Here is a 27854-nt window from a genome sequence, read left to right as displayed (position 1 = left end):
GCGACAGTCACGTCCATTCATCGCGTAGAGCTGCAGTACCGAGGGCAGTCACTACACAATATGTGGCGCTGTGCTTGTTACACAGTGAAGAGGCCGAGCATGCTGCAGTCTCTTCAGACAGCTGGTTGACGGGGGTCCAGGGTTTCAAATCCCCACCGCCCCCATTATTGATGATGCATCCTATTCAATTCAATCTCTGCAAATCCCTTTCGATCGATTTACAGGCTCAAATTTCCGATTCCATCTCATTTTTGGTCATTTTTGTCGCCCCCCGACACCTAATGTTTGCATATATTCAGTAATAATGACGATGTTTATCTCAACAGCCATTTTCTTTCTTATTGTCCCATTTCAGCTGCCGCCCGCAGACAAAACCGTCACTTATTAGTAAAAATGTCCGTCCGTTGACGGTAATCAGAGCGCAGGGAAGACAGACGATCACAAAGCCGGCGCGGTTGTTTTGCGAGCGTCGCATTGTTCGCATGTCAGCGCGGCGTTTTTTTGAAGTATTTATCGGTCAGGTGCGTAATAGTCAGTTACGAGTAAAATTATAGGTTTTATTTGGGAATTCTTGATGCGAGAACAACAAGGGAAAGAAAGAACATTCCTGTCGCCGGCGCGCGCGAGGCGGCCGCACTTACCTCGGCGGCGAAGGTGGAGAAATTACGGAGGAAGCTTTTCCAGTCTATTGTGTTGTTCTCGCTCGGCGCCAGTTTACTCAGGACGTACTTGAATTGCTTTTCCGTGAGCTTAAAGCAGAAACTGTCAAGAATCCGGTGTAATTCTGAAGGCTTTATTGTGCCGGTGTCGTCCTTATCAAATGCGGAAAACGCCTGAAGGTGACAGAAAAGGGTTTTGAATTATTTTCCAGTCACTTTGGGAACGGCACGAGGTATTCCGCGCACCGACTTTATTGGCAGAGTCTTCTCAGGCTGCCATGTTTTTGTGTAAAAACAATAAATTCTCGCACAACCGAGCGGCTTGTTACAATTGATGTAAGAGGCGATGACGGACAAAATGTCACGGGAAATGACAAACTTGAAATATGGTGGGTGGTGGTGGTGGTGGGAGGACAGTCTGGGGATATTGAGGTAATGAAGGGAGAGGATATAGGAAAGTATAAGGCGGAAATGCGTTGCGATTTTTCGCAGAAAGTTTTCCTCTCGAGACTTTCGGCCTCTATTATAACTATACGGAAAATGCCGGTCTTTCCGTAGGTATAATGGACGTGCTGCGATTGACAAAAACGTGGTGTTTTTTTTTTTTTAATTCGCAGATTTTTTTTTCCTGCACAGTCCCATCCACTTTGCAGGTACTGTAAAATGCAGTGCTGCGTTTCGGCAATGTGGGGCCCTGGCCTAAAGGGGTTTTCCAGGATAAATTGGGGGCAGGCTGAGTTCACACACAGTTTTTTGGTCAAGATTTTGAGCCTGCATTCGCCTCAAAATCCTGACCAAAAAGCCGGTTCCCATTGAAATCAATAAGAGCCGGTCAGGTCTTTTTTCCGGGAACCATTTGTTCCGGTTCCTGGAATAAAGAACGGGCATGCTCTTCTTTAGGCGGAGTCGTCTCGTGAATCCGCCTGAAGACACTCCTTCCTCCCGACTAGGCCCATTCTATGGGCCTAATCTGGAAAGGTGTGCGCGACTGGATGCCGATGCACTGCACATCCAGTCGCAGCTACCCCTATTTTGGATCGGAACCTGAGGCGGCCTCAGGTTCCGATCCAAAATACCCCGTGTGAGCCCAGCCTTACAGCTGTGTGATGGCCTGGTTGGAAGTGCAGAGGGTCAGGTGACCACTATGGCCTACATCACACATTGGGGATCGGTGACATACCAGCATTGGCGCCGCTTCTAGCTAATCACATGTAGATGCGATTGGCTGCAGCCGTCACCTCAGCCAGTGCCAGCATGGGGAACTAAGTCTGGATTATACCCGGGCAGTGCACCATGACATATCACCCCGGCCGCCAAGGAATATTCCATTTATTCCAGAAAACCCCTATAAAACTTCCTTCATCTTCGTCCCTCAAAAGCTAAATATCACATCGCTCCTGTCCTCTATGACATCATCAGTCCACCTTGTTGTGCTCAATTTTTACAAAAGTGGTTGAAAATGGAATCATTGTTTTGCCCCAAAATTGGGATCTTTGTCAAGCCTTGTACCCCAGGGTAACTGGCCCGCAATGGGCCCCTATGACTAATATGTGTAACCTTACATGACGGATTTATGAAGAGTGGGGTTAATAAGCCCTGAGCTGGCCGAGGGTGCACCTTATGTATGACAAGGACCATGGCTCCCCATAAATAAGGTGCACCCTCAGCCGTGCCCCCTACATATTGCAGAAAGTGGAGAACACTTTGAAGTTCTTACCTTATGCAGTTCCTCCTGAGAGTTCTTGACGGATTCTTTCAACTTCTCAAGCACTTTCTGTGGACTGAGGTTCTGGACGTTCTCTGTGGTCGCGATCATTTCTGGTCTTTGTCCATACTTAGAAGCTCTCCCGTCATCGACCATTTTCAGGAAGTCAAAATAAGAGAGTTTGTTGTCGAGAACTTTTAGCCCCAACCTTTAAGAGAAAGAATCGGTACTTTGTGTAAAGAAGTCACGTTCATTCGTCATGCAGACTGTCGGCAACTCAGTCCCATTCCAGTCAATGAGTCTGAGCACTGTGCTCAGTAAACAAACTGCTGCAAACCCTACAAACAGATGGTTGGTGGGGCTCCCAACAGCTCAGCCCCTTCACTTGAATGGGACTGAACTGCAATCAGGCCATGTGATTATTGGATGTGACGTCACATGGCCTGTGAAGCAGAAGCATCACAGCTGATCTGCGGGGGTCTCAGGGGTGGGACACCTGCTGAATTGTAACTGATGACCTAGGCTAAGGATACATATTCTGAGCATCCAAATATACATGCTCCTACAACTCAGCCTCAGTGGTGTAACTACCAGGGTAGCAGCGGTAGCGGCTGCCACAGGGCCCGGGATATTAGGGGCCCGGCAACAGCCGCTACCGCTGCATTTTTTCTTTTTTTTCTATTAATAGGCTGTTACTGGCTGGAGTAACAGGCCCTATTTACTTACCGATCCTGGCAGGGGCCGGGAACGGTAAGTGATGCCGCGGGCCCCACAAACACGATTATTATACTCGGGGCATAATACTGTGTGCGGGGGCCACTATGGTGGATAATACTGTGTGCGAGGGCCACTATGGGGCATGAAAGGGTGAAGACCGGGGAGTAACCGGGGTAAGCTCATACAAGGGAATTTTAGCAATTGAGTCTGCAACAAGAATGCCATCACCCATTCATATCTATGGGAGGCAAACACACGGAAGGGAATGGGAGTAGGAAACCTTTCTGCCACAGATTCCACAGCAAAATTTTTTTTTGTGGACTTCCCCTTAGACCCCATGCACACGGCCGAGTGTGCAGACTGATGTGGGACTGATTTTGTAGCGGAATGCCAACTTTGGATTTGGATCTGTTCAATTGCAATGAAACGGGGCCGGATCTATTGTCATCAGCATGGATCCTCGGAAATCCTCTTCGCCCGAACGCTCGGTCATGGGCATTCGGACTAAGGATCCTTTTAGCAAATAAAGTAAAACAAATATTTGTGGCCTCCGTGGGACGACACCCCCCCCCCCCCCCCGCCATCTCTGCTGCTTGTTATGTGGGTGTGTAATAAATATTAATATTTCTACAATGCACGAGGTTGTCAGAGGGAACTGGAGAGGACTAGAGAGTACAATGAGGTCTGGGAACATGTGCCCGTAAGTCGAGCAGCGACGAAGCTCCAAACATCTGCCATCTATGAGGGAGGGGTTGGCACGGTACCCGCGCAGCTGCTTGTGAGGGCTCCTGTCAGCTGCAATGTCTCCCCTTTATGTTTAACCAAACACTGGGGAGCGGGCAGCGACAATGGGAACCTCTAATGACAGGAAAGACGCCGGGCGCTGGCATCTACCCACCATTGTACCAGGCATCTGCTGAATGCGCCGTGATCAGCCCTCGCCCCATACAAGAATTAGGCAGATTAATAGAGAGCAGATCTTCCTATTGAACTGTAATGACAGGGTGTAACACAGAGCCCCCTCCTCAAATATTTCATCTGTTATTAGTAATATCAGCCATTACTCACTCGCAGGGGTCGCAGACTCTCTGTATAGACAAACATCTCACAGCTTGCAGAACCAAATTGACATGGGAAAGGTTTGAGCGGCACCAAGGACCTGAGGGATGTGGAGGGGCGGGGGGAGGCAAGTAATGTATCCGAATGTCTGCTCTGAGGGCTGGAATTGGGGATCGTGGGTCTGGAAACAGGGAGAGCTCTGAGGTCAATAACAGGGGAGTCTGTATTTTTAGGGAGCGCAGGGGTTGAGGATGGCACAGTACAGACCCCCACTCCAAGATTCACTCTCCTATTTGTATGGATGCCGAAGCGGGACAGGAAGTTCATCAGATACAGACCCCCACTCTCTCCTATTTGCATGGATGCCGAAGCGGGACAGGAAGTTCATCAGATACAGACCCCCACTCTCTCCTATTTGCATGGATGCCGAAGCGGGACAGGAAGTTCATCAGATACAGACCCCCACTCTCTCCTATTTGCATGGATGCCGAAGCGGGACAGGAAGTTCATCAGATACAGACCCCCACTCTCTCCTATTTGCATGGATGCTGAATCGGGACAGGAAGTTCATCAGACTAATGTCATGGAGTCTATTACTCTGGTGTTTTCTTATAGTCTTGTGTCACATTACCTGTACAGGAGGTTGAGAAATTGATCGTCGTCTAAATGAAAGTTCAAGTCCTCGAGCATTTGCCGGAAGTCATCCATATTTATCAATCCGTCCTTGTTTTTATCGATTTTTGCGAACGCTGCAGCAAAATCAGGGTAGTACTCTCTGAACTTATGTCTGCGGGTACAAAGATTGGTAAGTAATCCATCATTAGATTATGCCAAGTGTCGTGGCCCAGGTGAGACAACCCCACCATGGTATATGGACATCTTAGAGGGGGGGGCTGAGCCTTTATAAAGCACTAACAGGTAAACAGACCCCCCCCCCAATCTATGTACTATGTGAGTGTGTGAGATGTAATGCTACTAGTGACCAATGACAATTAGCACCAGCTCCTGATCTACTCTCTCGTTTGAGGGAAGGGTGATCTCTGGATAGTTATAGTCGGCCATATTTGTTATCATTGATTTGATAGTCACATGAGTTCCCAGGAGCCATAGGTCAAAATAATGTTCCCTGCAGTACCAGTATAGGCCACAAGTGGCGCACTGGTTCAACAGGAATTATGTGAAAGGTCTTACTTGATCTGCAGTTCTAGATCATTCATGTTCAGGGCTCTGGTTTGGTACTTGTGAAATTCATCCATTTCCTGATGGATCTTGTGCTGTGAGCTGTAATGCTTCTCCAGGGTTTCTTGGTTGTCTTCCATGATCCGTTCGCTTGGACCAAAGTCTCCAGTAGCAAAATTCACTCCTAGTTTCTGAAGGAATTCTTGATGGGTGAGGTGACCTTTACCTTCTGGATCGTATCTAGAAGCAAAATTTATGAAATAAGATAAAAGGTTTGGAAAATCAATAATTCTTCTAAGACCTACAAGCCTTTTTTATTTCTCCAAGTAGCCTAAGAGTCGCAACCATCTCATAACAGAAGTTCCAAAGATCAATTCCTATCCTTAAAGGGATTCTCCAGGCAAACTGAGGTCAGGGATTAGCTGCAAGGAATGCAATATCAAAGTTCATAAAGAGGTCACCAGATGTTCTTGAAGGGACTCCATGTAGAAGAGTCCAACATCAAAAGTTTGTGATGACATCATTGGCTGTTTTTGAAAGGACTCCACAAAATATAGTTCAATATCAAAGTTCGTGATGATATCATCGGATGTTCTCAAAAGGAATCCATTTTGAAGAGTCCAATATCGAAGCCTGTGATGACTTCATTGGCTGTTTTTGAAAAAACTCCACAAATAATCCAATATGAAAGTTCATGATGATGTCACCGGATGTTCTTGAAGGGACTCCATGTAGAAGAGTCCAGCATCAAAGCCTGTGATGATGTCAGTGACTATTTTTAAAGGGACTCTTCCACAAAGAAGCCTGTGATGACGTTATTAGCTGCTTTTGAAGGGACTCCATAAAGAAGTGTCCAGTGATGATGTCACCGGATGTTCTTGAAGGGACTCCATGTAGAAGAGTCCGACATTGAAGCCTGTGATTACGTCAATAGCTGTTTTTGAAGATACTCCATAAAGAAGAGTCCAATATCGAAATTCATGAAGACATCACCAGATGTTTGATGTTGCATGCTTCTACATAGAGTCCCTTCAAGAAGTCTGTGATCAAAGTTCATGAAGAGGTCACCGGACGTTCTTGAAGAACGTAGAAGAGTCCAACATCGAACGTTTGTGATGACGTCATTGCCGTTTTTGAAGGGACGCCACAAAGAATAATTCAATGTTGAAGTTCATGATGATCTCACCAGATGTTCTCAAAAGGAGTCCATTTTGAAGAGTCCAATATCGAAGCCTGTGATTACGTCAATAGCTGATTTTGTAAGGACTCCACAAAGAAGAGTCCCACATCGAAGGTCGTGATGAAGTCATTGCATGTTTTTGAAAGCACTCCACAAAGAAGAATCCTACATCGAAGTTCCTGAAGAGGTCATTGGGTGTTCTTGAAAGGACTCCACAAAGAAGAGCCCTACATCGAAGTTCCTGATGAGTTCATTGGGTGTTTTTGAAAGGACTCCACAAAGAAGAGTCCCACATCGAAGTTCATGATGTGGTCAATGGCTGTTCTTGAAAGGACTCCACAAATAAGAGTATGAGATGGAATGGCCAAGCACCACAGTTGTGCGAGGAACAGGAGAAGTAGAGAACAAGCTATTCATCTGAAGGACCTCACTAAATATCTCCTCATATCTCAGTCTCCTGGACCCGTGGGAGTCAGGCATGGGAATGGGTGACAAATATTGAAGGTAACCGCAGTCACACCTGAATTCTATAGATTTTAGATGGATAAAGGCTGTAGACAAGTTTCCCTTGTACATTTTTCCAGAACGTTCCTCATTATGACTATTTTGTACTAAATACTTTTACACGTTTCACTCATTATTGCACTTTTTTGCGGCATCTCAAGCGAATATTGTTTACCGATTTCGGTGTTGTTGACTGCCGGCTCATATGACAGAAGAGATAAGGAATTTTAAGTGGTGCTTATTTTTATTATTCTTCGTCTCCATGAAAGATTTATATAAATCACCCGAGAACGTCAAACCTTTTACATTAAAAAAAAAAAAAAAAAAAAAGTAAAAACCTACCACTATATCTAATTACAACAAAGCTCAGGACTTCAGTGAAAAACACGTTTTAATGCATTAAACAACAGAAAGTGATTTTATTTTTTTCCCCATATTGGATGGAATGTTAATATACTGGATGCAATGAAATATTTGCAAGTGCGAAGTGCGATAAGTGGCGATATTAAAAAAAAAAAAAAATCCGTATGTAGGAGCGTTAAAGAATGATAGTAATGTGCAAAAACATTAATAAAATGCAGAATTATGACGCAGGTCATACAAAACTTTTCTCCTACTTCACTATAATTGTATTCCTTGGGTACAGACAATGCACGGTAATGTTGTAGGCGCAGTTTACGCGGCAGCAACTTCCAAGGCTACGTATAGAGTACTTATAATGTACATGAAGAGGACCTTTCACCATCTCCACTAATTCTTTACGTCCATTAATAGGCCAGTCTCCACTGATTCCTGCACCGTTGGAATTTCTTCTCTAGCCCCCACCATTCCTGAGCAATCGATGAGGATAGTTCAGCACCCAATATGCTAATTAGGACACATACTGCCAAGTGGGCGGTCTCAAGCATCTGGTCCAGCACAGGAGAGTGAGTCTAATCATCATACTGGGTGCTGTAAATAACATCATTTATTGCTCAGGAATGGCGGGAGGGAGGAGGGGAGTGAGAGAAAAAACTCCAACTGTGCTGGAATTAGTCGATGGGTATAAAGGATGAAAAGAGTTGGGGTTGTGGAAAGGGGTGAAAGGTCCCCTGTAAAGGGAGTCTGTCAGCAGATCTGACCCCTTGAAAATGGCTGACAGAGCTATATAGAGCACAGGGGCAGCAGTGTAAACCTTGCAAACTTTCCGTGAGCATCCGGGAGACTCTCAAAAAGAAGGGAGGACCTGAAGTACGGGCTGACCTCCCAAGCCCGGTGGAATGTTCCAACGTCTGATGGGCTACCTTTTGTTCGATAGGGGATATGAGCACTGTATTTGCCAATTAGGTCCCAAAAAAGGATGTGTCATGTCCCAAAATGAGAGGACTACTACAATAGGGGTGTGGCTTCACCTGAAAATATTCGCAACATGCTCAGTGCACCCTCATGTATCACACAGGTAATGGTCATGCAGGTTACGGGTTGAGAAATACATCCCCAATTATGTCAGAACCCGCCCCCACTGATCTGATATCGATGACCCATCTTAAATATAGGTCCTCCATACCACTCAGTCCTGGAAAAATCCTTTAAAACGCGGATTTCTTGGTCATAAAATCTACATGACCATCACTCTGGGTAAGTTTACCTTGTTCGTCACTGGGTGTTACCATTCTTCTTGTCAATAGGGGGTGCCACTACATTGATAGAGCCACACCTCATTGCGTCGGACAATGGTAACACCCAATTAATGTTTTTTTTTTGTACATTTCCAGGAGGAATTACAGAGTTTTTATGAGCAATGTGCAAGCATGTACTAAAATCAGGTCAGGAACCCCGCTAGGTCCCCTTAAAGACCTTTTACTGTCCGTATATTCCATAAGTCTCCTATACCCACCTGTGCCAGAGTTTCTCGAATTCATTCTTTGTAATAGGAAGAGAAAACCTGTATAAAACATTTCTCAAATCTTTCTTCTGAATGATGCCATTCCCGTCGCTGTCGATTTCACAAAATGTCTACAAAGCAGAAAGTCGGCAGAATTACGAGATAGACATGTCATTATATGGCCGAGGTATTGTGTGCTGAAAAATGGAGCCGGCGAAAGGACAGATCAAAGAGGACGGTGTATAGTAGGAGTTGTAAAGGATTGAAAAAAACATGGCTGCTTCTTCCAGAAACAGCGCCACACCTGTCCATGGATGGTGTAGAGTATTGCAGCTCTGCTGTATTATAGTGAATGATGCTGAGCTGCAATACCAAACACAGCCACTGGACAGGGGTGGCACTGTTTTGGTCAAAATGGTATAATTTTGCAAATATGATGTATAAGGATATCAGATTGGTCGGTATCCAACACCCGCACCTCCTGCCGATCAGCTGTTTTGAAGCATTTATGGTAGGGCTGCATATGTCTCTGTATACTATATATACAGCTTCTGATTTCGTACACTCTAGTGGTGGCACCAGGAACTGCAGCTCTACTCCCATTCACTTGAATAGGAACAGAGCTGCCGCTGGCTATATATGGCTTCCAAAACAGCTGATCTGCGTGGGATCCGTGTCTCAGACCGCAACCAGGAAGATACTGATGACCTATCCTGTGGATACATCATCTGTTATCTTTTTTTGTAGGTCTTGCAAACCCCTTTAACCCTTCATGGCTGAATAAATCTGTCTCGTTCCATTCTTCTGCCAGCCGATCACGGCATCCCGCAGAACACGAGGTGTTGGCGCGGGGCGACCGACGCTGTGAACAAGCGCTGGATTAATGACTGTCACGCGTTTTACCTTGGCTAAGTCGTGCCATCTGCCTTGCGCCTTTGTCAGGAGATAGTAATGAGCCTGCTCGCAGGCCAGATCCGCGCACTCCTGGCTTTGTTTGGGCCTTCGTGAAATAAAAAAAGAGTTGGGATTAATTAACAAAGATGTATTCATGTGTGAGCAGCCGCCACAATATGTCAGCTTGTGCGCCGGCGTCATTTATCCTGCAACGCAGCGTTTCATATCACAGGAGATACAATTATAAGAATAAAACTGGAAAGAAAAAGCGTTTAGTCCTCTGTAATAAACTTGTGCAAGGACTATGAAGGAGTAACAGGAAGAAGAAAGGGAAATAAAAGGGATCCCAGGTCTGACACAATTTAGGAATCAGCCCCTTACCAGGCGCTCACACAGTGTTACAGGTTAAAGGGATTTTCTGGCTCCAAACTGATTTTTCATCTATTTAGGACACCCAGACCCCACACAGATCAGCAGCCTCTGTGAGGCAGAAGCTGACAGAGGACAAGGGGATATAAAACGACGCTCCAATTCAGGAACGGCCTCTCCCTGTGTCTTCTTCCATCCTGGGTTTCAATCTTCTAGGCCTCGGGCAGAGCCGACTGTGCATGCCTGGGCCACAAGAAAATGGCCGCTTAGACAGTAAGCAAGTGTAAGTGGCCATTTTCATTTGGCGGCGCTGGAGAGTTCTCTCGCAGCATTGGGAACGCCCACAGTGCTGCAAGAGAACTCATTTGCATAATGAAGAAAAACAGGATTTCTACCGAAAGGCGGCGCGGAGAAGACATCTACAGGTAGGAGAAGAAGAGCCTTTCTATTCCTACGTGTAACGCTAGGTTCACACCTGCGTTCTTCTTTCCGTTCTGAGCTTTCCGTCTTCTGCATGCCAGAAGTCGGAAAGCTCAGACCGGGTCCGGCCGTGAGCGGTGGTGAGCGTTTTATGCTCTCCGCCGCCCGGTTTCGCGGCAGAGAGCATAAAACGCTCTCGTGTTACGTGTTACGGCCGGACATCTCTCTCAAAAATGAATGGGTGAGAGAGACTCCTGCAGGTTTCCGTCTCCTGCCTGTTTTAGGAAACGGAAACCTGCATAACGGAGTTCACAACGCTGATGTGAAAGAGCCCTTAGTAAGGAAAAAAGGCTTCCAATGATAGGATCCCTTTAAAGATATTAAAAAACTAAGAAAAAAGGGCTTTCTAGAAATTTTTCTTGATAGCTTCAAGGAAAATGACTTTTCTTTCCCAAGTCTTTGGTGTGCCTACTGAAAACCCACCCAAGGACAGGATGGTCAGTCCACATGGCTGATAACCAATATGGACACGTGTACCTCACTGCAGACTATGTCGGCGTCACATACATGTAACTGGACTTCATCCATGGTGGGCAGTCGTCTTTCTCCTGCCTTCGTAATAAGTTAAGGAACTCGGTATAATTGAGAGTGGACATGAGGTTCAGTCCCAGGAGGTGGAGGAGACGCTCATATTCCTTCTGAGTGATGATGAACATGAAGCTGTCCAGCAGACGGCGGAGGTCGTGCATCGTGATAAGGCCGTCCCGGTTGGTGTCTAGTTTGTAAAAGGCGCTGTACGTGTCCTGAAGGTTAGAAAGTCCAATTGGTGAGGACGCCATCCCACACAAACACTATGGGAGTCAAGGGAACAGTAGAGCGCAACGCAACAGGAAGGTTGCCCAAGCTGTCCCGATATTGTACATCCGCACTTACCCCATACCCTTCCCTTAATTTATCCAACAACTGGCTCTGACACTCCTCCGCTGTCATGTAATGGAACTTGGTCTTATTCACCCGGTGGTTAGGACTATGATGTAACTTCTCTCCTGGTCCTTCTCCTGGCGGAACTGAGAAGCAAAATATATTGAGTTTAGGGTTATTAGAAGGCCCCGTTCACATGATGGAAACTGGGGAGGAATAAGGCCATCAGAGAATGGTGCAGGAAGCAGACAGCGTCACTCTCCGCAGTACCTGGTCTGACCACTACACAGGAAGTGGAGCTGTCTGCTTCCTGCTCTATTGTATCAATGTATAGAAGCTATGTGCTTAATTTTTACAATTTCCTAATTTTATCACCCATGCTGTCCTTTAGGACCTTTTCACTATAACATTATCTGATAATAAGAGTTGACCTTTAAATTTTTTATATTCTATTCCATACAGGTCCCCAATCTTCAATGATAGCGCCGTTCCCCATAAGGAGCCATACCTTCGAATAATGACACGAAATCCAGATAACTAAGGCCTTCCTTTGTAAATCCCAATTTTTCAGTCAAGGCATTAAACTGCTCCTCATCGAGATGCAGCTGGTGATCCTGCAAAACCTGCGGAAGAGAGAGGCGCGCGTTCAGATACATGTAGCGGCTGTAGATGTGTCAATTCTGAAGGTGCAAATTGTCAGATAACAGACGGAGCGGCTCAGGAATTTACGGCGAGGGGGATGTAGGATGTAAAGTATTTCCGAGTGTGTTAATGAATGGAACGCGCTCTCTAAGGAGACCGAGAAGTGCGGGAAAGAAAAAAAAAAACACCGCCACAGGGAACCACTAAAAAACCCCGCAACTTTATGTTTTTTTTTTTTCTTTCAAAAGTTTCGTTTGGGTCTCGTGGGTAAAATATCTCCTTCTCCCGGGAAGAGCCGGCTTATATAACGAAGGCTTGACAGATGAAATGTAATGAATTATTTCGGGAGACTTAACTGGGTGAGTGACAGCAGCCATCTAAAATGAACATTTTCATTTCTTTCGATACGTGACAGCAGGGGAAGAATTTTTTTTTACTTTTTTTTTTAATATTTTTTTCCTGTAGAACAACAAATCTTTACACGTTGTTAATTTAGTCATAAATAATTTAAATTAGCGCACACATATGTACAGGCTTATGCTCCGCGCAGGTAAATATGCAAATCTAGGACCTGACGTGGGCTCTAAAAATAATTACATTTCGATTAAAAAATGTTTTTCTTTTTTTTCGATTAGTTGGGTTGAGTTGATTTTAGGTAAGATCTAGTTATTATATCTTTTCTTTCCTTCAGACTTGAGATGAGAAATTTAGCATCTGGATACAGGGAACCTGCAAGGAGATTTATTCTGCTCCAACTATGTAAGGGAGAAGTCAGGCAGGGAGAAGCCTGCAGAGAACTGTTCTCCTAGTTTCTAGTCTTATGCAAATGAGGCATTTGGGGCACTGGGGGTGGACCTTCAGTCTTGGGAGCACTGCTCTTGTTGCTCAAGAAGGACGAGTGATGTCATCACAGTGAGGGGATCAACTCTTGCTGTATGGGGTGGCACAAGCAGGAGGTGGAAGGGCTCTAGGTGGCAAGAGCAGTGCTACATGAAAGTAAAGGTCCGCCTCCACTGCCTCATTTGCATAAGACTTCATACATAGCCATAGACAAGATGCATAGTTATCACTGTCATGTGGTCTGTAACACGGTGGTGGTAGACACCTTTTACAGGGAACCTGTCAGGGCAATTTAAGACAAACAGAGCCCAGTGCGCATGCGCCAGACCATGGGCACAAGAACACTGAAATCAGACGAATATACAGTAGCTTTAGTGCGCATGCGCCAGACCTTGGGCGCATGAACACTGAAGCCAGAGGAGTATATACCGGCTTTAAAGCGTATGTGCCAGACCTTGGGCATATGAACACTGAAACCAGAGGAATATACACTGGCTTTAGTGCGTATACGCCAGACCTTGGGTGCATGAACACTGAAACCAGAGGAATATACACTGGCTTTAGTGCGTATACGCCAGACCTTGGGTGCATGAACACTGAAACCAGAGGAATATACACTGGCTTTAGTGCGCATGCGCCAGACCTTGAGAGCATGAACACTGAAACCAGAGGAATATACACTAGCCTTAGTGCGCATGCGTCAGACCTTAGGCGCATGAACACAAACCAGAGGAATATACACTAGCTTCAGTGCGCAGGCGCCAGATCTTGGGTGCATGAACACTGAAACCAGAGGAATATACACTAGCTTTAGTGCGCAGGCGCCAGATCTTGGGCGCATGAACACTGAAATCAGAGGAATATACACTAGCTTTAGTGCGCATGCGCCAGACCTTGGGTGCATGAACACTGAAACCAGAGGAATATACCCTGGCTTTAGTGCGCATGCGCCAGACCTTGGGTGCATTAAATAGTGAAGTCCCAGTGTACATCCCCAGCTTCTTTAAAAAACTGCGCAAGCGCCATGAGCATTAGAGTCCGAACTCAACTCATAGGACTCAGCTCTGGGTAAGTATAAAGGTTTTATTTAATGCAACAGGGTAATTTGGGACGGTAAACACCCATAAGGACCTGTGGGTGGTTTATTGCTCCCCTTTCACAGCCCCGTGGTCACTTTAGATCACTATATTCAGCTCTCAGATAATGGGTCACTTTAAATATTAATAACTAATAATCATCATTAAAAAAAATTCTAAAAATAAAATCTTGTTTTTTCAGCCATTTTTAACTACGAGGATAATTTGCTTTCCATAAAGAGTGATTTTTTTTTCTCCATCTCTCAAAAATAATTATAGATAAAAAGTCTAAAACTTCAGCAGTAATTGGGAGAATATCTTTGTGCTTCTGACGGCGTTGGGAGACCGATCGTCTACTGTGCTTTTTTTTTTTTTTTGCAGGAAGTGTTAATTGTGCGGAGTGTAAAGAGGATGATTTGTGGCTCGTGGGGCTACGAGATGTGTTAACAGGATGAGAAATCTCTCATTAACAACTTGACACCGCGCTCGTAGTGCTAAGAAGTCTCGCGGCACAACAGAATGAGCCTTTTTATCAGTGCGAGCCCCGAGTCGCCCCGTAATCGTCATTATGTAACATTTCACTATTAAATGGCTTTGACGTGTGATAAGCCGATGAGAATCACACGGGGAGGGGGAGGGGGGGAGATGAATCACTCCGATCGCTCTACTTTTTTTTTTTTTCTTGTATATTTTTGGATTGTTGAAAAGTTTCCATAACACCGGTTATACATTATATATGGCCACACACACACCAGCTTTATTTCGGCTGACAAAACACTGCAGATTTTTGTTGATAGGACGTCAATTTTAGCCCACGCTGGTGATTATTTTAGGGAGGCTTGAGAGGCTTTTTTATGTAAACCACTTGCTCAGATCAAGTTAACGTGTCTGTATTAAAGTCGTTTTTTAGGATATTGAGGTGACCTATGCTTAGTAAAAGACATCGGTGGGGGGGGGGCGCGACATCTTCTATGGCCACCAATCAGCTGTGACCGATGATGTGGGAACGAACAAAGACAAACAAGCACAGCTCTGTACACTGTGTAGTGGCCATGTCTGGTTACTGCACCTTAGCACCCATTAAAGGGATCCTATCATTTCTGACTAACACGTAGGAATAGCCTTAAGAAAGGCTATTCTTCTCCTACCTTTAGATGTCTTCTCCACGCCGCCGTTTGGTACAAATCTGGGTTTTCTTCGGTATGCATATGAGTTATCTCGCAGCACTGGGGGCGTCCCCAATGCTGCGAGAGAAATGTCCAGTGCTGCCTCCATCTTCATCTGGAACGGCCTCTCTCCGTGTCTTCTTCCGGCACTGGGTTCAAACCTCTACGCATGCGCATTCGGCTCTGCCATCGGGCCTCAGACAGAGCCGCTGCACATGCTCGCGGTCATTTTTTTGGGGCCACATGGGGCCAAGCAGTAGTAACCCGGCTCAGTCATTACACGACAGAGCTATATAACCCGCACAGATTAGCGCTTCTGTGTGCCGGAAGCTGCTAGTTGGTGGGGAGCACCTATCCAAATAATAGGAGTGCGGCTCTAGTTCACTGTAACCTATAATGTGGGCAGGGTTGCGGTGTAGTAGCACAGGTGACCTATCCTTAGTGAACGTCATTAATACCATATAAAAGTGGGGGACTGATATCTAGTATGCCCTGACAAAGAGAATGGAGCCAGAAGCACAGCTCCGTACACTGTGTAGTGGCCATGCCAGGTATTGCACCTCACCCCTCTCTTTCAATTGAATGGGAATTAAACTGTCGTAATCTGGCTGGGTCACTGCACAGTGTACAGACCTGTGTACATTTGGCTCTGTACACTGTTTTTCCCTGGCGCTGAGCCGGATAGTGAGAGCACCAGTCCGGTATTTGACTACCACCAATATGATATTGATGACCTACCCTAAGGATAAACTATCAATACAAATTGGAGTACCTGCCGTAAGAGAGCCCCAATAAACAATACCACCCACAGGGCGCCTTTTTTACGCGGCCAAATGGAATTCAAAGGGAAGATGATTGAATACAATATAGACACATATACAACATGCACACACTAGGGGTGACTGCCAGGAGTGTGGTGGTCAGAGATGTGACAGTTCTAGGGTCTGAGAGAGTGGACGGGTGAGCTTATGGGATGTAGACGTTGAACAACTTTTATGATAAGTGGTTGACAACCAGGCTGGATCCGTCATGTCAGACATATTGGATGTCACTTTTTTTTTTATAAGGGTAACAATACAGTAGTACACGGCTGTCTTACCTTTCTAAACTCTTTTTTGGTGACTTTCCCATTTGGTTGTTTGTTGCAGGCCAGAAAGCTTTCCTTTATGGAATACTCATGTCTGGTGACGCAGTCCTTTAACCTGTCCATCACCTCGTCCGCTGTGATCTGCCTGATCAGGTTGCTGGCTTGGTGCTCAATCTCTCTCATCCTTGTAGTAAAGGAAAATAGACATCAGTCAGTTCAGGCCATATCATCAACGGTAAGAAATTAGGAGATGATGGAGGAATCCAGCTGCAGAGCTCTTAGACTTACTAAGTCATGACCAGGAATCTTACCATCACCTGCCATGTTACCGATACGAGTCACACACTGCACTTACAGTTGGTCTCTCTTTCCTTCTGTAAGGCTGCTATAACCGCAGGACGTTATAAGTTCCATCTACTCATATTTAGCTAGTAAGGCTAGCTACGTTATTAGTTATTTTAATCTATATCTCCTAACTAAGCAGGGAGAGAGTAAAGGACTGCACTGCTTCAGGTAACCTACTGTGCCCTGTGTGAAACAGACTGTGATCTATGTCTAGCTAGCTTTCTAAGCAGGGAGAAAGTAAAGGACTGTAATGTTCCAAGTATACCACTCTGCTACATATGAAAATATACTATAATCTATTTAGCTATGTATGAATGTATGCAGGGAGAAAGTATAGGAATGTAGCATTCCAAGTAGACTACTCTGCTATATATGAAACAATAGACTATGACAGTGATGGCGAACCTATGGCACGCGTGCCAGAGAGGGCACGCAGAGCCCTCCATGCTGGCACGCGTGCGGTCGCCCGGATCGCTCACCAACAGGGAATCCGGTACAGGATTCCCCGTTGATGAGCGATCACTGCCTTCAGTTGTATGTGCAAATGCACATACAGCTGAAAGCTGTCAGGGTAGACCGCGGCCTACACTGGCTGCAGAGTTTGACCTCTGCCCCGACGCGGGCGCGATGACGTCATCAGCGCCGCCAGTGACAAGAAGGTGGATGCCGGCGGCTCTTCAGGGGTGAGTATGAGAGTGGCTCACTGTGTATATGATGTTGGGGGGAGCGCTTATAATACTTGGTGGGGTGTAAGATACTGGGGGGGAGTGTATAATACTGGGGGGGCTTATAATACTGGGTGGGGTGTATAATACTGGGGGGAGTGTATAATACTGAGGGGGCTTATAATACTGGGTGGGGTGTATAACACTGGGGGGGCTTATAATACTGGGTGGGGTGTATAATACTGGGGGGAGTGTATAATACTGGGGGGAGTGTATAATACTGAGGGGGCTTATAATACTGGGGGGAGTGTATAATACTGAGGGGGCTTATAATACTGGGTGGGGTGTATAATACTGGGGGGAGTGTATAATACTGGGGGGAGTGTATAATACTGAGGGGGCTAATAATACTGGGGGGAGTGTATAATACTGGGGGGAGTGTATAATACTGAGGGGGCTAATAATACTGGAGGGAGTGTATAATACTGAGGGGGCTAATAATACTGGGTGGGGTGTATAATACTGGGGGGAGTGTATAATACTGAGGGGGCTTATAATACTGGGGGGAGTGTATAATACTGGGGGGGCTTATAATACTGGGGGGTGTACTAAAGAGCATATAATACTGGGGGGGGGGGGGGCTATTTATAAGCACACAATACTGTGTGTGGATGCCACTGTGGAGCATATAATCCTGTGGGGGGGGGACACCTACTGCGGAGCATATAACACTGGGGGGCTACTGTGGTACTGTGGAGAATATAATATTGTGTGGTGGGCCCACTGCAGAGCATATAATACTGTCTGGGGTCCCCTCACTATTTATATCACACAGTATCTGTTTTATAGCAGACGTGATATTAGTACAGGATGTAAGAATATTACACGGTAACTATAAAACAGATCCTGTGCGATGTAAATAGTGAAAATTAATTGTTCAAAGTACCAAATGCCGAGACCTTTACATTTCAGTACAACGTTGTTTGTATTATTGAAAGCTCTGTAAAGCCCCACATGACTGTAATTTTTGGTCAGTAACTGTCCGCAATTGTGGATCCGCATAGTATTAAGTCTATATTGTCGTGTTGGCACTCCGCGAAAATTTTGTGGGTTTTGGGTTGCAGTTTGGGCACTCGGTCTCTAAAAGGTTCGCCATCACTGGACTATGATCTATTAAATCAATAGCTATCTATGTATGTATGCAGGGAGAAAGTAAAGGACTGCACTATTACAAGTATCATTCTCTGTTATACATGAAACAATAGACAAATTTCTCCCAGGATAGATCGATATACTTTGCTATATATGAAACAGACTATGATCTATTTATCAATATCTATCTCCTATCTATCTATCTATCTATCTATCTATCTATCTATCTATCTATCTATCTATCTATCTATCGATCTATCTATGCCAGGAGAAAGTAGTCTATTGTTTCATATATAGCAGAGTGGTATACTTGTAATAGTGCAGTCCTTTACTTTCTCCTTGCATACATATATAGTTAGCTACTGATAAACAGATCATAGTATATTTTCATATGTAGCAGAGTAGTCTACTTGGAATATTTCAGTCCTTTACTTTCTCCCTGCATAGATAGTTATTGAGAAATACATCATAAAGGACTGCACTATATCAAGTTTCCTACTCTGCTATATATGAAACAATAGACTATGATCTATTTAGCTATATCTATCTGAGCAGGGAGAAAGTAAAGGACTGTAGTATTCCAAGTAGACTTACTCTGCTATATATGAAAATATACTATGATCTATTTATCAATAGCTAACTATGTATGTATGCAGGGAGAAAGTTAAGGACTGCACTATTACAAGTATCCTACTCTGCTACATATCAAACAATAGACTACTTTCACCTGGCATAGATACTACTGTATTGTTACCCATATATATATATATATATATATATATATATATATATATATATATATATATATATATTTCTAAAAAAAGTGACATCCAATAGATAGATATTGATAAATAGATAATAGTCTATTGTTTCATATATAGCAGAGTAGGGAACTTGAAATAGTGCAGTCCTTTACTTTCTCCCTGCATACATACTTACTTAGCTATTGATAAACAGATCATAGTATATTTTCATATGTAGCAGAGTAGTCTACTTAGAATATTTCAGTCCTTTACTTTCTCCCTGCATAGATAGTTATTGAGAAATACATCATAAAGGACTGCACTATTTCAAGTATCTTACTGAGCCCTATATGAAACAATAGACGGTGTATTCTGTAAGTAAATGATGCCACCACGTAGTGCACAAATTCTCTATTCAAAATTAAAAACATGAATGGGCTTAAAGTAAATCTCCACAACTACAGTAGGCTTTAAGGCCCTTATACCTGTTTTGCAAAGTGTGTCAAAAATATAAGTCTTGGCCTTATACACATAGAAAATTTTTGGAATTAATTAAAATACTGTTTTTTTTTATTCTCCTTTCAAAGATCCAGGTGGCATAGATACAGGCAACGGTACTTGGGGGGGGGGGGGGGGTTGTATTCAAATTTCTCTCTAGAACGAAAACTGTCTTTCTAGCGCCACCTATAGGTTTTTTTTATCCATTATACAGCCTGGATACAGGACTAGGAACATCGGCCAAACCAGGAACTGGCTACGAGGAAAAGTTTTTGGCAAAAATTAATACATTAATACCCATATAGTAGTGCTTAGGCTTCTGGATCTGTTAAAGGGTTTTTTTTTTCCCACAGACATAAGCATGTCCACTGGTCACATGACCATGCTGCGGTTCAATCTTATTCATTTTAATGGCACTGCCATGGCCATGTGACCAACATATATGATGTCACTTCCTGAGTAGAAGAAATCAGCCATGTTTTCTAATCCTGCACAACCCCATTAAGGCAAGGAAGAATGGTAATCATGGCTACCACGTTATTCTCATTATTAGGACATATTCTCACCTGTCGGAGTGATCGTTCTGCCTCAGTTCTTCCCGCAACTGGTTTCTTTCGAGGATTTCAGTGCTTACGCCATTGATGTCACCAGCACAAGAGACAGACACACCCAAGTCATGCAGGAACTCCATGAACGGGACGCGATCAGAAGAGCCATAACTGTACTGATCGAAAATCCTAAAAAGTATAAGATATATCATGCCCATATTTCCTGTTCTGTTCACAGCTGGAGAACTGCATTTGATATCATCGGATGACAGACAGACTACAGTTTTCCATTTAAAGGGAGTTTCCAGGCTAAAAATACAGATGACCTATCCTTAAGTCAGGTCATGAATATCAGCTCTATGGGGGTCTGACACCTGGCACCTACATCGATCAGCTGGTCTCAAAGACTAGAGCAGGAAGCAGACAGCGCCGTTCTCTGTGTAGTGGCAGAACTGAGTCACTGCAGCTTAGCTCCCATTTAAGTAAATGGAAGCTGATTTGCAGTAACCTGGTCTGACCACTACACAGAGAACAGCGCTGTCTGCTCTATTCTCGGTTTCAGATGCTGAGAACACTGAACAGAAGTGAAGAACGGTGGACCCCCACCAATCTATTGATGACCCATGTGACCCCATTAATGCTTAGGTGTTCCCCCTCCCTCCTGTGTCAATAGGGTATGTCTCTACCGTCTGATACACAACCTGACATGATCACCATTGACCAGTAAGGTGCACACCCTATTGACAAGGATAATGATTACATTTACTCATTCATTTCCAGGAGGAATAACAGAGGAAAGACTCTACTGATCTTGAAGTCACATAAATGTAATTTTCTATGGAAGCCTCAGTTGTGGTCACAGTATTATATGCCGTACATCTCACAGTGGTCGTCCGATACTGAAGGACAGTACGACTGAAGGATCCTTTGTAACTGGTCCTTGCTGATGGTCCCGGATCCTGTAGTGTCACATGACTGTAGCACTTTGGCGATGTCCTTCCAGTGCGCAGTAATCTTGTCTCGCAGAATGCTTTCCACCTGCAGCCAAACAGGTACAAAATGTTACAGCAGATACCTGTATATAGAGAGCTGTGTGCACCGTTATATATAGTGATACCCCAGACCGTCTGACAATCCAGGACAGAAATACAGTGTAATGTGGTATATTACAAGACCAGAAACAGAAAGTTGTCTATTGTCTCTTAAAGGGAAGGTGCCATCAGAAAACTGTTTTTTTTTTATTGTACGTGTCATGATCTATATTTTAAATAATCCTAAATTCTTGCGGTTTTCATTCTATCGAGCTTTATAATAAATCTGACACTTCCTGTTCTGTAGAGATCACTTCTTGGCAATTATCTCATGATAGATAGGGTTGAGCCAATCTTGAGATTTCAGGATCGATTTTAAAGTCTGATTTCCGATCATTTTCCAGCCGATCCCGATCGTAAAATTTGGTTGATCGACGATCGGGATCTGATCTTTCCCGATCCCTCAACCCTAATTGTATATTATATATACGGTGGGGTTGAGCCGATCTTGAGATTTGAAAATCCGATTTCCGATCAGTTTCCAGCCAGATATTTGCTTGAGCGCCAATCGGGATCCGATCTTTCCCGATCCCTCAACCCTAATGATGGAAGCTCCTGCACAGATAACCAAATTCTAACCAAAGTGAAGGCGGATAAAGACTCCAATTTCTTCGGAAACAAATTCAATCCATTATTGAGACATTCTAGTACTGTCCTACAGGCTGCAGCTCACAAGTCGTTCAGATGGTTCTTATGGGGGAGGTCTGACGTTCCGTTGTGTTCCGATAATTATAGAGCAGTAACTATTCTGTTCCGTCAAATCGGAATGGAACCCCCTACTGAAGTTAACGGAGAACGGAAGGAACTTGGATGACACTCAGATGACATCGAAACGCCTTCCGTTATAACGATGGGAACTATCTGGGACTAGACACGTGGCTGCGTGTGTGAGGCATTAAAAGGAGCTGTCCGGTGAGTTTAGGTTCACTTACTTGTTTTGACGGACTCGGGATTCAGGTCTTGTCCAGACCCCCTCCCCAATTACCTGTTAAATCAGGGGAGAAGGGAAGGATAGGACAATGATAAGGGGAACACTGCGGTCCCCTGACAGAGCAGAACTTTGGGGTCGGGTACACAAACCCCCCTACTCTGCTCTATGTCACCTACAGTCTTCCTTTTAGGATCATCCACGAGGAAGACGCTGATCTTGACTGAAGGAGCAAAATAAATGACAAAGTCAAAACGTTTCCCGTAATTTGAAGCCTACATTCTGGACTACAAAGTGTTAAGTGTTGACACGCAGATTAGAAAGAAGTTTATATGGAAATCGCTCGACAATCTAGCTGTATTTTTTAACAACATTGCAGCGCTGTTTACAACCCTCAGCGAGGCAGCCAGACGAGATCCGAGCTATTAAATAAGAATTAATTTAATCAGCCAGCCGGTCCCAACTTTTACATTCCAAAGTAGGCGAATCGCTTCTGGAAATGCGGAAAATCCACCGAAATCTGCAGCTAGAGGTTTGCATCCGTGTCTGACACAGAAGTGCAATGCCTGCGGGACGACAAGGATCTGAAGTGTCTCATAGAAGATTAGACTGGATTAGTATATACGTACTTATATTATACAGTGTGTATATAGACACTATATATATATATATATATATATATATATATATATATATATATATATATATATATGAGAGAGAGAGATAGAGAGATGCAAATTTATACAGATTCCTGGGTCTGTGTGGTTATTGCATATGGATTGCTATAGGTATACACTTACTGTATCCAGTGACAGCACAACTGGAGTCTCCTTCGGTGGCTGCCTTGAGTTATTTAACCATTTGTGACCTGTCTGATTAAAAAAAAAAAAACATACATGGTATTATAATGCAGATATTCTGAACATTTTAATAGCAATATGCAGAAGTAATGACAGAGCATGTGACAATAAGGTCACAACAATCTCTACTTACAAAATGTAAAGTTCCAATGTAAGGTCAGGTAGTGCTTTCTCCTGGTCTCTCCTTGTACATGTAGGCACAGAGAATACTGTACCCATCTATTCCTGAACATGATGTACAGTAGAAGGTACCTAGCTCTTCCTGTATGTCATATAGGCACAGATAGCACTGCCTTCCTATTTCTTCCTATGTATGTCGGAATTACAGATAGTACTGTTTCCCGATCTCTTCCTACATACTGTAAAACTTGGGCAAAGACAGTACTACTTCACTGTCTCTTTACATCTATGATATAAACAGATAGTACTGCATTTCTCTTTCCCTGTATACAATTTATGGGTTCTGGTGACACTAACCTATCTATCTGCAGGGCTGGGGTGATATGCTGGTTCTGGTGACAGTAACCTATCTATCTGCAGGGCTGCGGTGATATGCTGGTTCTGATGACACTAACCTATCTATCTGCAGGGCTGGGGTGATATGCTGGTTCTGGTGATAGTAACCTATCTATCTGCAGGACTGGGGTGATATGCTGGTTCTGGTGACAGTAACCTATCTATCTGCAGGACTGGGGTGATATGCTGGTTCTGGTGACACTAACCTATCTATCTGCAGGACTGGGGTGATATGCTGGTCCTGGTGACACTAACCTATCTATCTGCAGGGCTGGGGTGATATGCTGGTCTGGTGACATTAACCTATCTATCTGCAGGGCTGGGGTGATATGCTGGGGTCTGGTGACACTAACCTATCTATCTGCAGGGCTGGGGTGATCTGCTGGTTCTGGTGAAACTAACCTATCTATCTGCAGGACTGGGGTGATCTGCTGGTTCTGGTGACAGTAACCTATCTATCTGCAGGACTGGGGTGATCTGCTGGTTCTGGTGACACTAACCTATCTATCTGCAGGACTGGGGTGATATGCTGGTCCTGGTGACAGTAACCTATCTATCTGCAGGGCTGGGGTGATCTGCTGGTCCTGGTGACAGTAACCTATCTATCTGCAGGGCTGGGGTGATATGCTGGTCCTGGTGACAGTAACCTATCTATCTGCAGGGCTGGGGTGATCTGCTGGTTCTGGTGACAGTAACCTATCTATCTGCATGGCTGGGTGATATGCTGGTTCTGGTGACAGTAACCTATCTATCTGCAGGGCTGGGGTGATATGCTGGTTCTGGTGACACTAACCTATCTATCTGCAGGGCTGGGGTAATATGCTGGTTCTGCTGACACTAACCTATCTATCTGCAGGACTGGGGTGATCTGCTGGTTCTGGTGAAACTAACCTATCTATCTGCAGGACTGGGGTGATCTGCTGGTTCTGGTGACAGTAACCTATCTATCTGCAGGACTGGGGTGATCTGCTGGTTCTGGTGACACTAACCTATCTATCTGCAGGGCTGGGGTGATATGCTGGTCCTGGTGACAGTAACCTATCTATCTGCAGGGCTGGGGTGATATACTGAATCTGGTGACACTAACCTATCTATCTGCAGGGCTGGGGTGATATGCTGGTTCTGGTGACACTAACCTATCTATCTGCAGGGCTGGGGTGATATGCTGGTTCTGGTGACAGTAACCTATCTATCTGCAGGGCTGGGGTGATATGCTGGTTCTGGTGACACTAACCTATCTATCTGCAGGGCTGGGGTGATATGCTGGTCCTGGTGACAGTAACCTATCTATCTGCAGGGCTGGGGTGATATGCTGGTTCTGGTGACAGTAACCTATCTATCTGCAGGGCTGGGGTGATATGCTGGTTCTGGTGACACTAACCTATCTATCTGCAGGGCTGGGATGATATACTGAATCTGGTGACACTAACCTATCTATCTGCAGGGCTGGGGTGATATCCTGGGTCTGGTGACAGTAACCTATCTATCTGCAGGACTGGGGTGATATGCTGGTCCTGGTGACAGTAACCTATCTATCTGCAGGGCTGGGGTGATATGCTGGTCCTGGTGACAGTAACCTATCTATCTGCAGGGCTGGGGTGATCTGCTGGTTCTGGTGACAGTAACCTATCTATCTGCATGGCTGGGTGATATGCTGGTTCTGGTGACAGTAACCTATCTATCTGCAGGGCTGGGGTGATATGCTGGTTCTGGTGACACTAACCTATCTATCTGCAGGGCTGGGGTAATATGCTGGTTCTGCTGACACTAACCTATCTATCTGCAGGACTGGGGTGATCTGCTGGTTCTGGTGAAACTAACCTATCTATCTGCAGGACTGGGGTGATCTGCTGGTTCTGGTGACAGTAACCTATCTATCTGCAGGACTGGGGTGATCTGCTGGTTCTGGTGACACTAACCTATCTATCTGCAGGGCTGGGGTGATATGCTGGTCCTGGTGACAGTAACCTATCTATCTGCAGGGCTGGGGTGATATACTGAATCTGGTGACACTAACCTATCTATCTGCAGGGCTGGGGTGATATGCTGGTTCTGGTGACACTAACCTATCTATCTGCAGGGCTGGGGTGATATGCTGGTTCTGGTGACCGTAACCTATCTATCTGCAGGGCTGGGGTGATATGCTGGTTCTGGTGACACTAACCTATCTATCTGCAGGGCTGGGATGATATACTGAATCTGGTGACACTAACCTATCTATCTGCAGGGCTGGGGTGATATGCTGGTTCTGGTGACACTAACCTATCTATCTGCAGGACTGGGGTGATATGCTGGTTCTGGTGACACTAACCTATCTATCTACAGGGCTGGAGTGATATGCTGGTTCTGGTGACACTAACCTATCTATCTGCAGGGCTGGGGTGATATGCTGGGTCTGGTGACAGTAACCTATCTATCTGCAGGGCTGGGGTGATATGCTGGTTCTAGTGACAGTAACCTATCTATCTGCAGGGCTGGGGTGATATGCTGGTTCTGGTGACACTAACCTATCTATCTGCAGGACTGGGGTGATATGCTGGTTCTGGTGACACTAACCTATCTATCTACAGGGCTGGAGTGATATGCTGGTTCTGGTGACACTAACCTATCTATCTGCAGGGCTGGGGTGATATGCTGGGTCTGGTGACAGTAACCTATCTATCTGCAGGGCTGGGGTGATATGCTGGTTCTGGTGACACTAACCTATCTATCTGCAGGGCTGGGGTGATATGCTGGTTCTGGTGACACTAACCTATCTATCTGCAGGGCTGGATCCTAGTAAGGGGTTAAAGCGAGGCTCCAGTTTTAATGACCACACTAGATTATAAGTACATCACTTAGGCATCGGCATAGTAATACATTCCTATCATTCTGTCGCTGAGAGCCTCCTACTTGCAGCACTTAGTTGTACTTGTGTCCTTTGGCTGGAGGTGTAATCTAAACCCCCTCATTAGTAATATCTCACTTTCTTTCACCTGATATTCCCCTGCAAACATTATTTTTTTTTTTTGGCTTTCGATTCTGCCGATAACGCTCTTTAAACTATTAGGAAGCTCTCCCTCCCGTGCGTTCCAAATCTGTAATAATTGATAATGATTTGCAATGCTCCCACTCCCGGCAGCGGTAGACGGCAATCATCCCGGCGTAGAACTTTCTTCCACTGCTCTCTGTAGTGTTAATGTATCACGCTCATTAAGCCGGTGCCGTACACGCCAGCGCTCCGGCGTTCATCCCTTCACATCGTTATGTTAGCTCGGCTAAATCTCAGCGCGCAAAATGAGCCAGAAAAGGAGTAAAAAAAAATAAAATAAAAATAACGGGAAAAAAACAGCTTTCAGCTGCTAATGGGCACGTACAACAGATTCCTTCTCCTCAAACAAGTCCAGGAACTGGTGGTAGCTGATGAAGCCGCTGTGTTCCGGGTCAAGGATGATCATTAACTCCTTGAACTGCTCGTCTGTGATTCGGAACATCATGCAGTCTACGATGCGCCGCAGCTCCTTCCGGCTGACTCTCCCGTTGCGGCCCTTGGAAAGACAAAATATTGGTAAACCTTGACAGGTACCGCTGTTAGTCCAATTACGACGGTTATGGAAATGGATCGTAACAGAACGTTTCGAACATCCCCTAGTGCTCGGGAAGAATAATTATACTTAATGATTTCTTACGATTCCCTAGAACATGCCTAGAAGTTGATTGAAAGCAGCAAGTTTGCCGCTGGAACTAGTCAAACCAAGATATGGGGGTTGTGCAGGATTCCAAAAATGTGTAGCATGTGACCACAGGTTGTGCCTGATATTGAAGCGCAACTATAGAAAAGTTAATGGAGTTGCAATAACACAAAAAAGCTCAGGCATGTGATACAAGTCATACATGTAGGACTGACCACCTCATCCAGAAGACAATACGTATTCAGAAGTAAAGGCAGCACACCAATGCAGTTTCGCTTCTTAAAGCTATTGTCTCATCAAACACCGCTTGTACTTACATTGCAACGTTTTGGGTGAAAACACCCTTCAACACATTATAGCGCCACAGTGACCCCCACACAGTACAATCTGCTCCATAGTGACCTACACACAGTACAATAAGCTCCAGAGTGACCCACACACAGTCCGTTCTGTTCCACAATGGCCTACACACAGTATAATCTGCTCCACAGTGGCCCCCACACAGTCCAATCTGCTCCACAGTGGTCTCCACCTAGTACAATCTGCTCCACAATG

At 44.9% G+C, this 27854-nt stretch overlaps 1 protein-coding gene across 1 annotated transcript in view; it reads right to left on the bottom strand.

Moving 5' to 3' along the window:
- EFCAB6 (EF-hand calcium binding domain 6) overlaps window positions 1-27854 on the bottom strand; it is a 73621-nt gene that overhangs the window by 6175 nt on the left and 39592 nt on the right. Inside the window, exons 11-24 of the mRNA XM_075275121.1 lie at window positions 26985-27155; window positions 23053-23124; window positions 21111-21271; window positions 20252-20422; window positions 16295-16466; window positions 11980-12094; window positions 11484-11617; window positions 11118-11353; window positions 9771-9867; window positions 8880-8998; window positions 5332-5559; window positions 4772-4927; window positions 2377-2572; window positions 642-833 (exon numbers count right to left, since the gene is read on the bottom strand). Coding sequence (XP_075131222.1) covers window positions 642-833; window positions 2377-2572; window positions 4772-4927; window positions 5332-5559; window positions 8880-8998; window positions 9771-9867; window positions 11118-11353; window positions 11484-11617; window positions 11980-12094; window positions 16295-16466; window positions 20252-20422; window positions 21111-21271; window positions 23053-23124; window positions 26985-27155 — 2220 coding nt within the window. The remainder of the gene's footprint in view (window positions 1-641; window positions 834-2376; window positions 2573-4771; window positions 4928-5331; window positions 5560-8879; window positions 8999-9770; window positions 9868-11117; window positions 11354-11483; window positions 11618-11979; window positions 12095-16294; window positions 16467-20251; window positions 20423-21110; window positions 21272-23052; window positions 23125-26984; window positions 27156-27854) is intronic.

The sequence above is a fragment of the Leptodactylus fuscus genome, chromosome 5 (genome assembly GCF_031893055.1).
Source record: "Leptodactylus fuscus isolate aLepFus1 chromosome 5, aLepFus1.hap2, whole genome shotgun sequence".
Taxonomy (NCBI): Eukaryota; Metazoa; Chordata; class Amphibia; order Anura; family Leptodactylidae; genus Leptodactylus; species Leptodactylus fuscus.
Note: the sequence above shows the minus strand (reverse complement) of the source record. Positions and strands in the feature narration are given on the sequence as shown.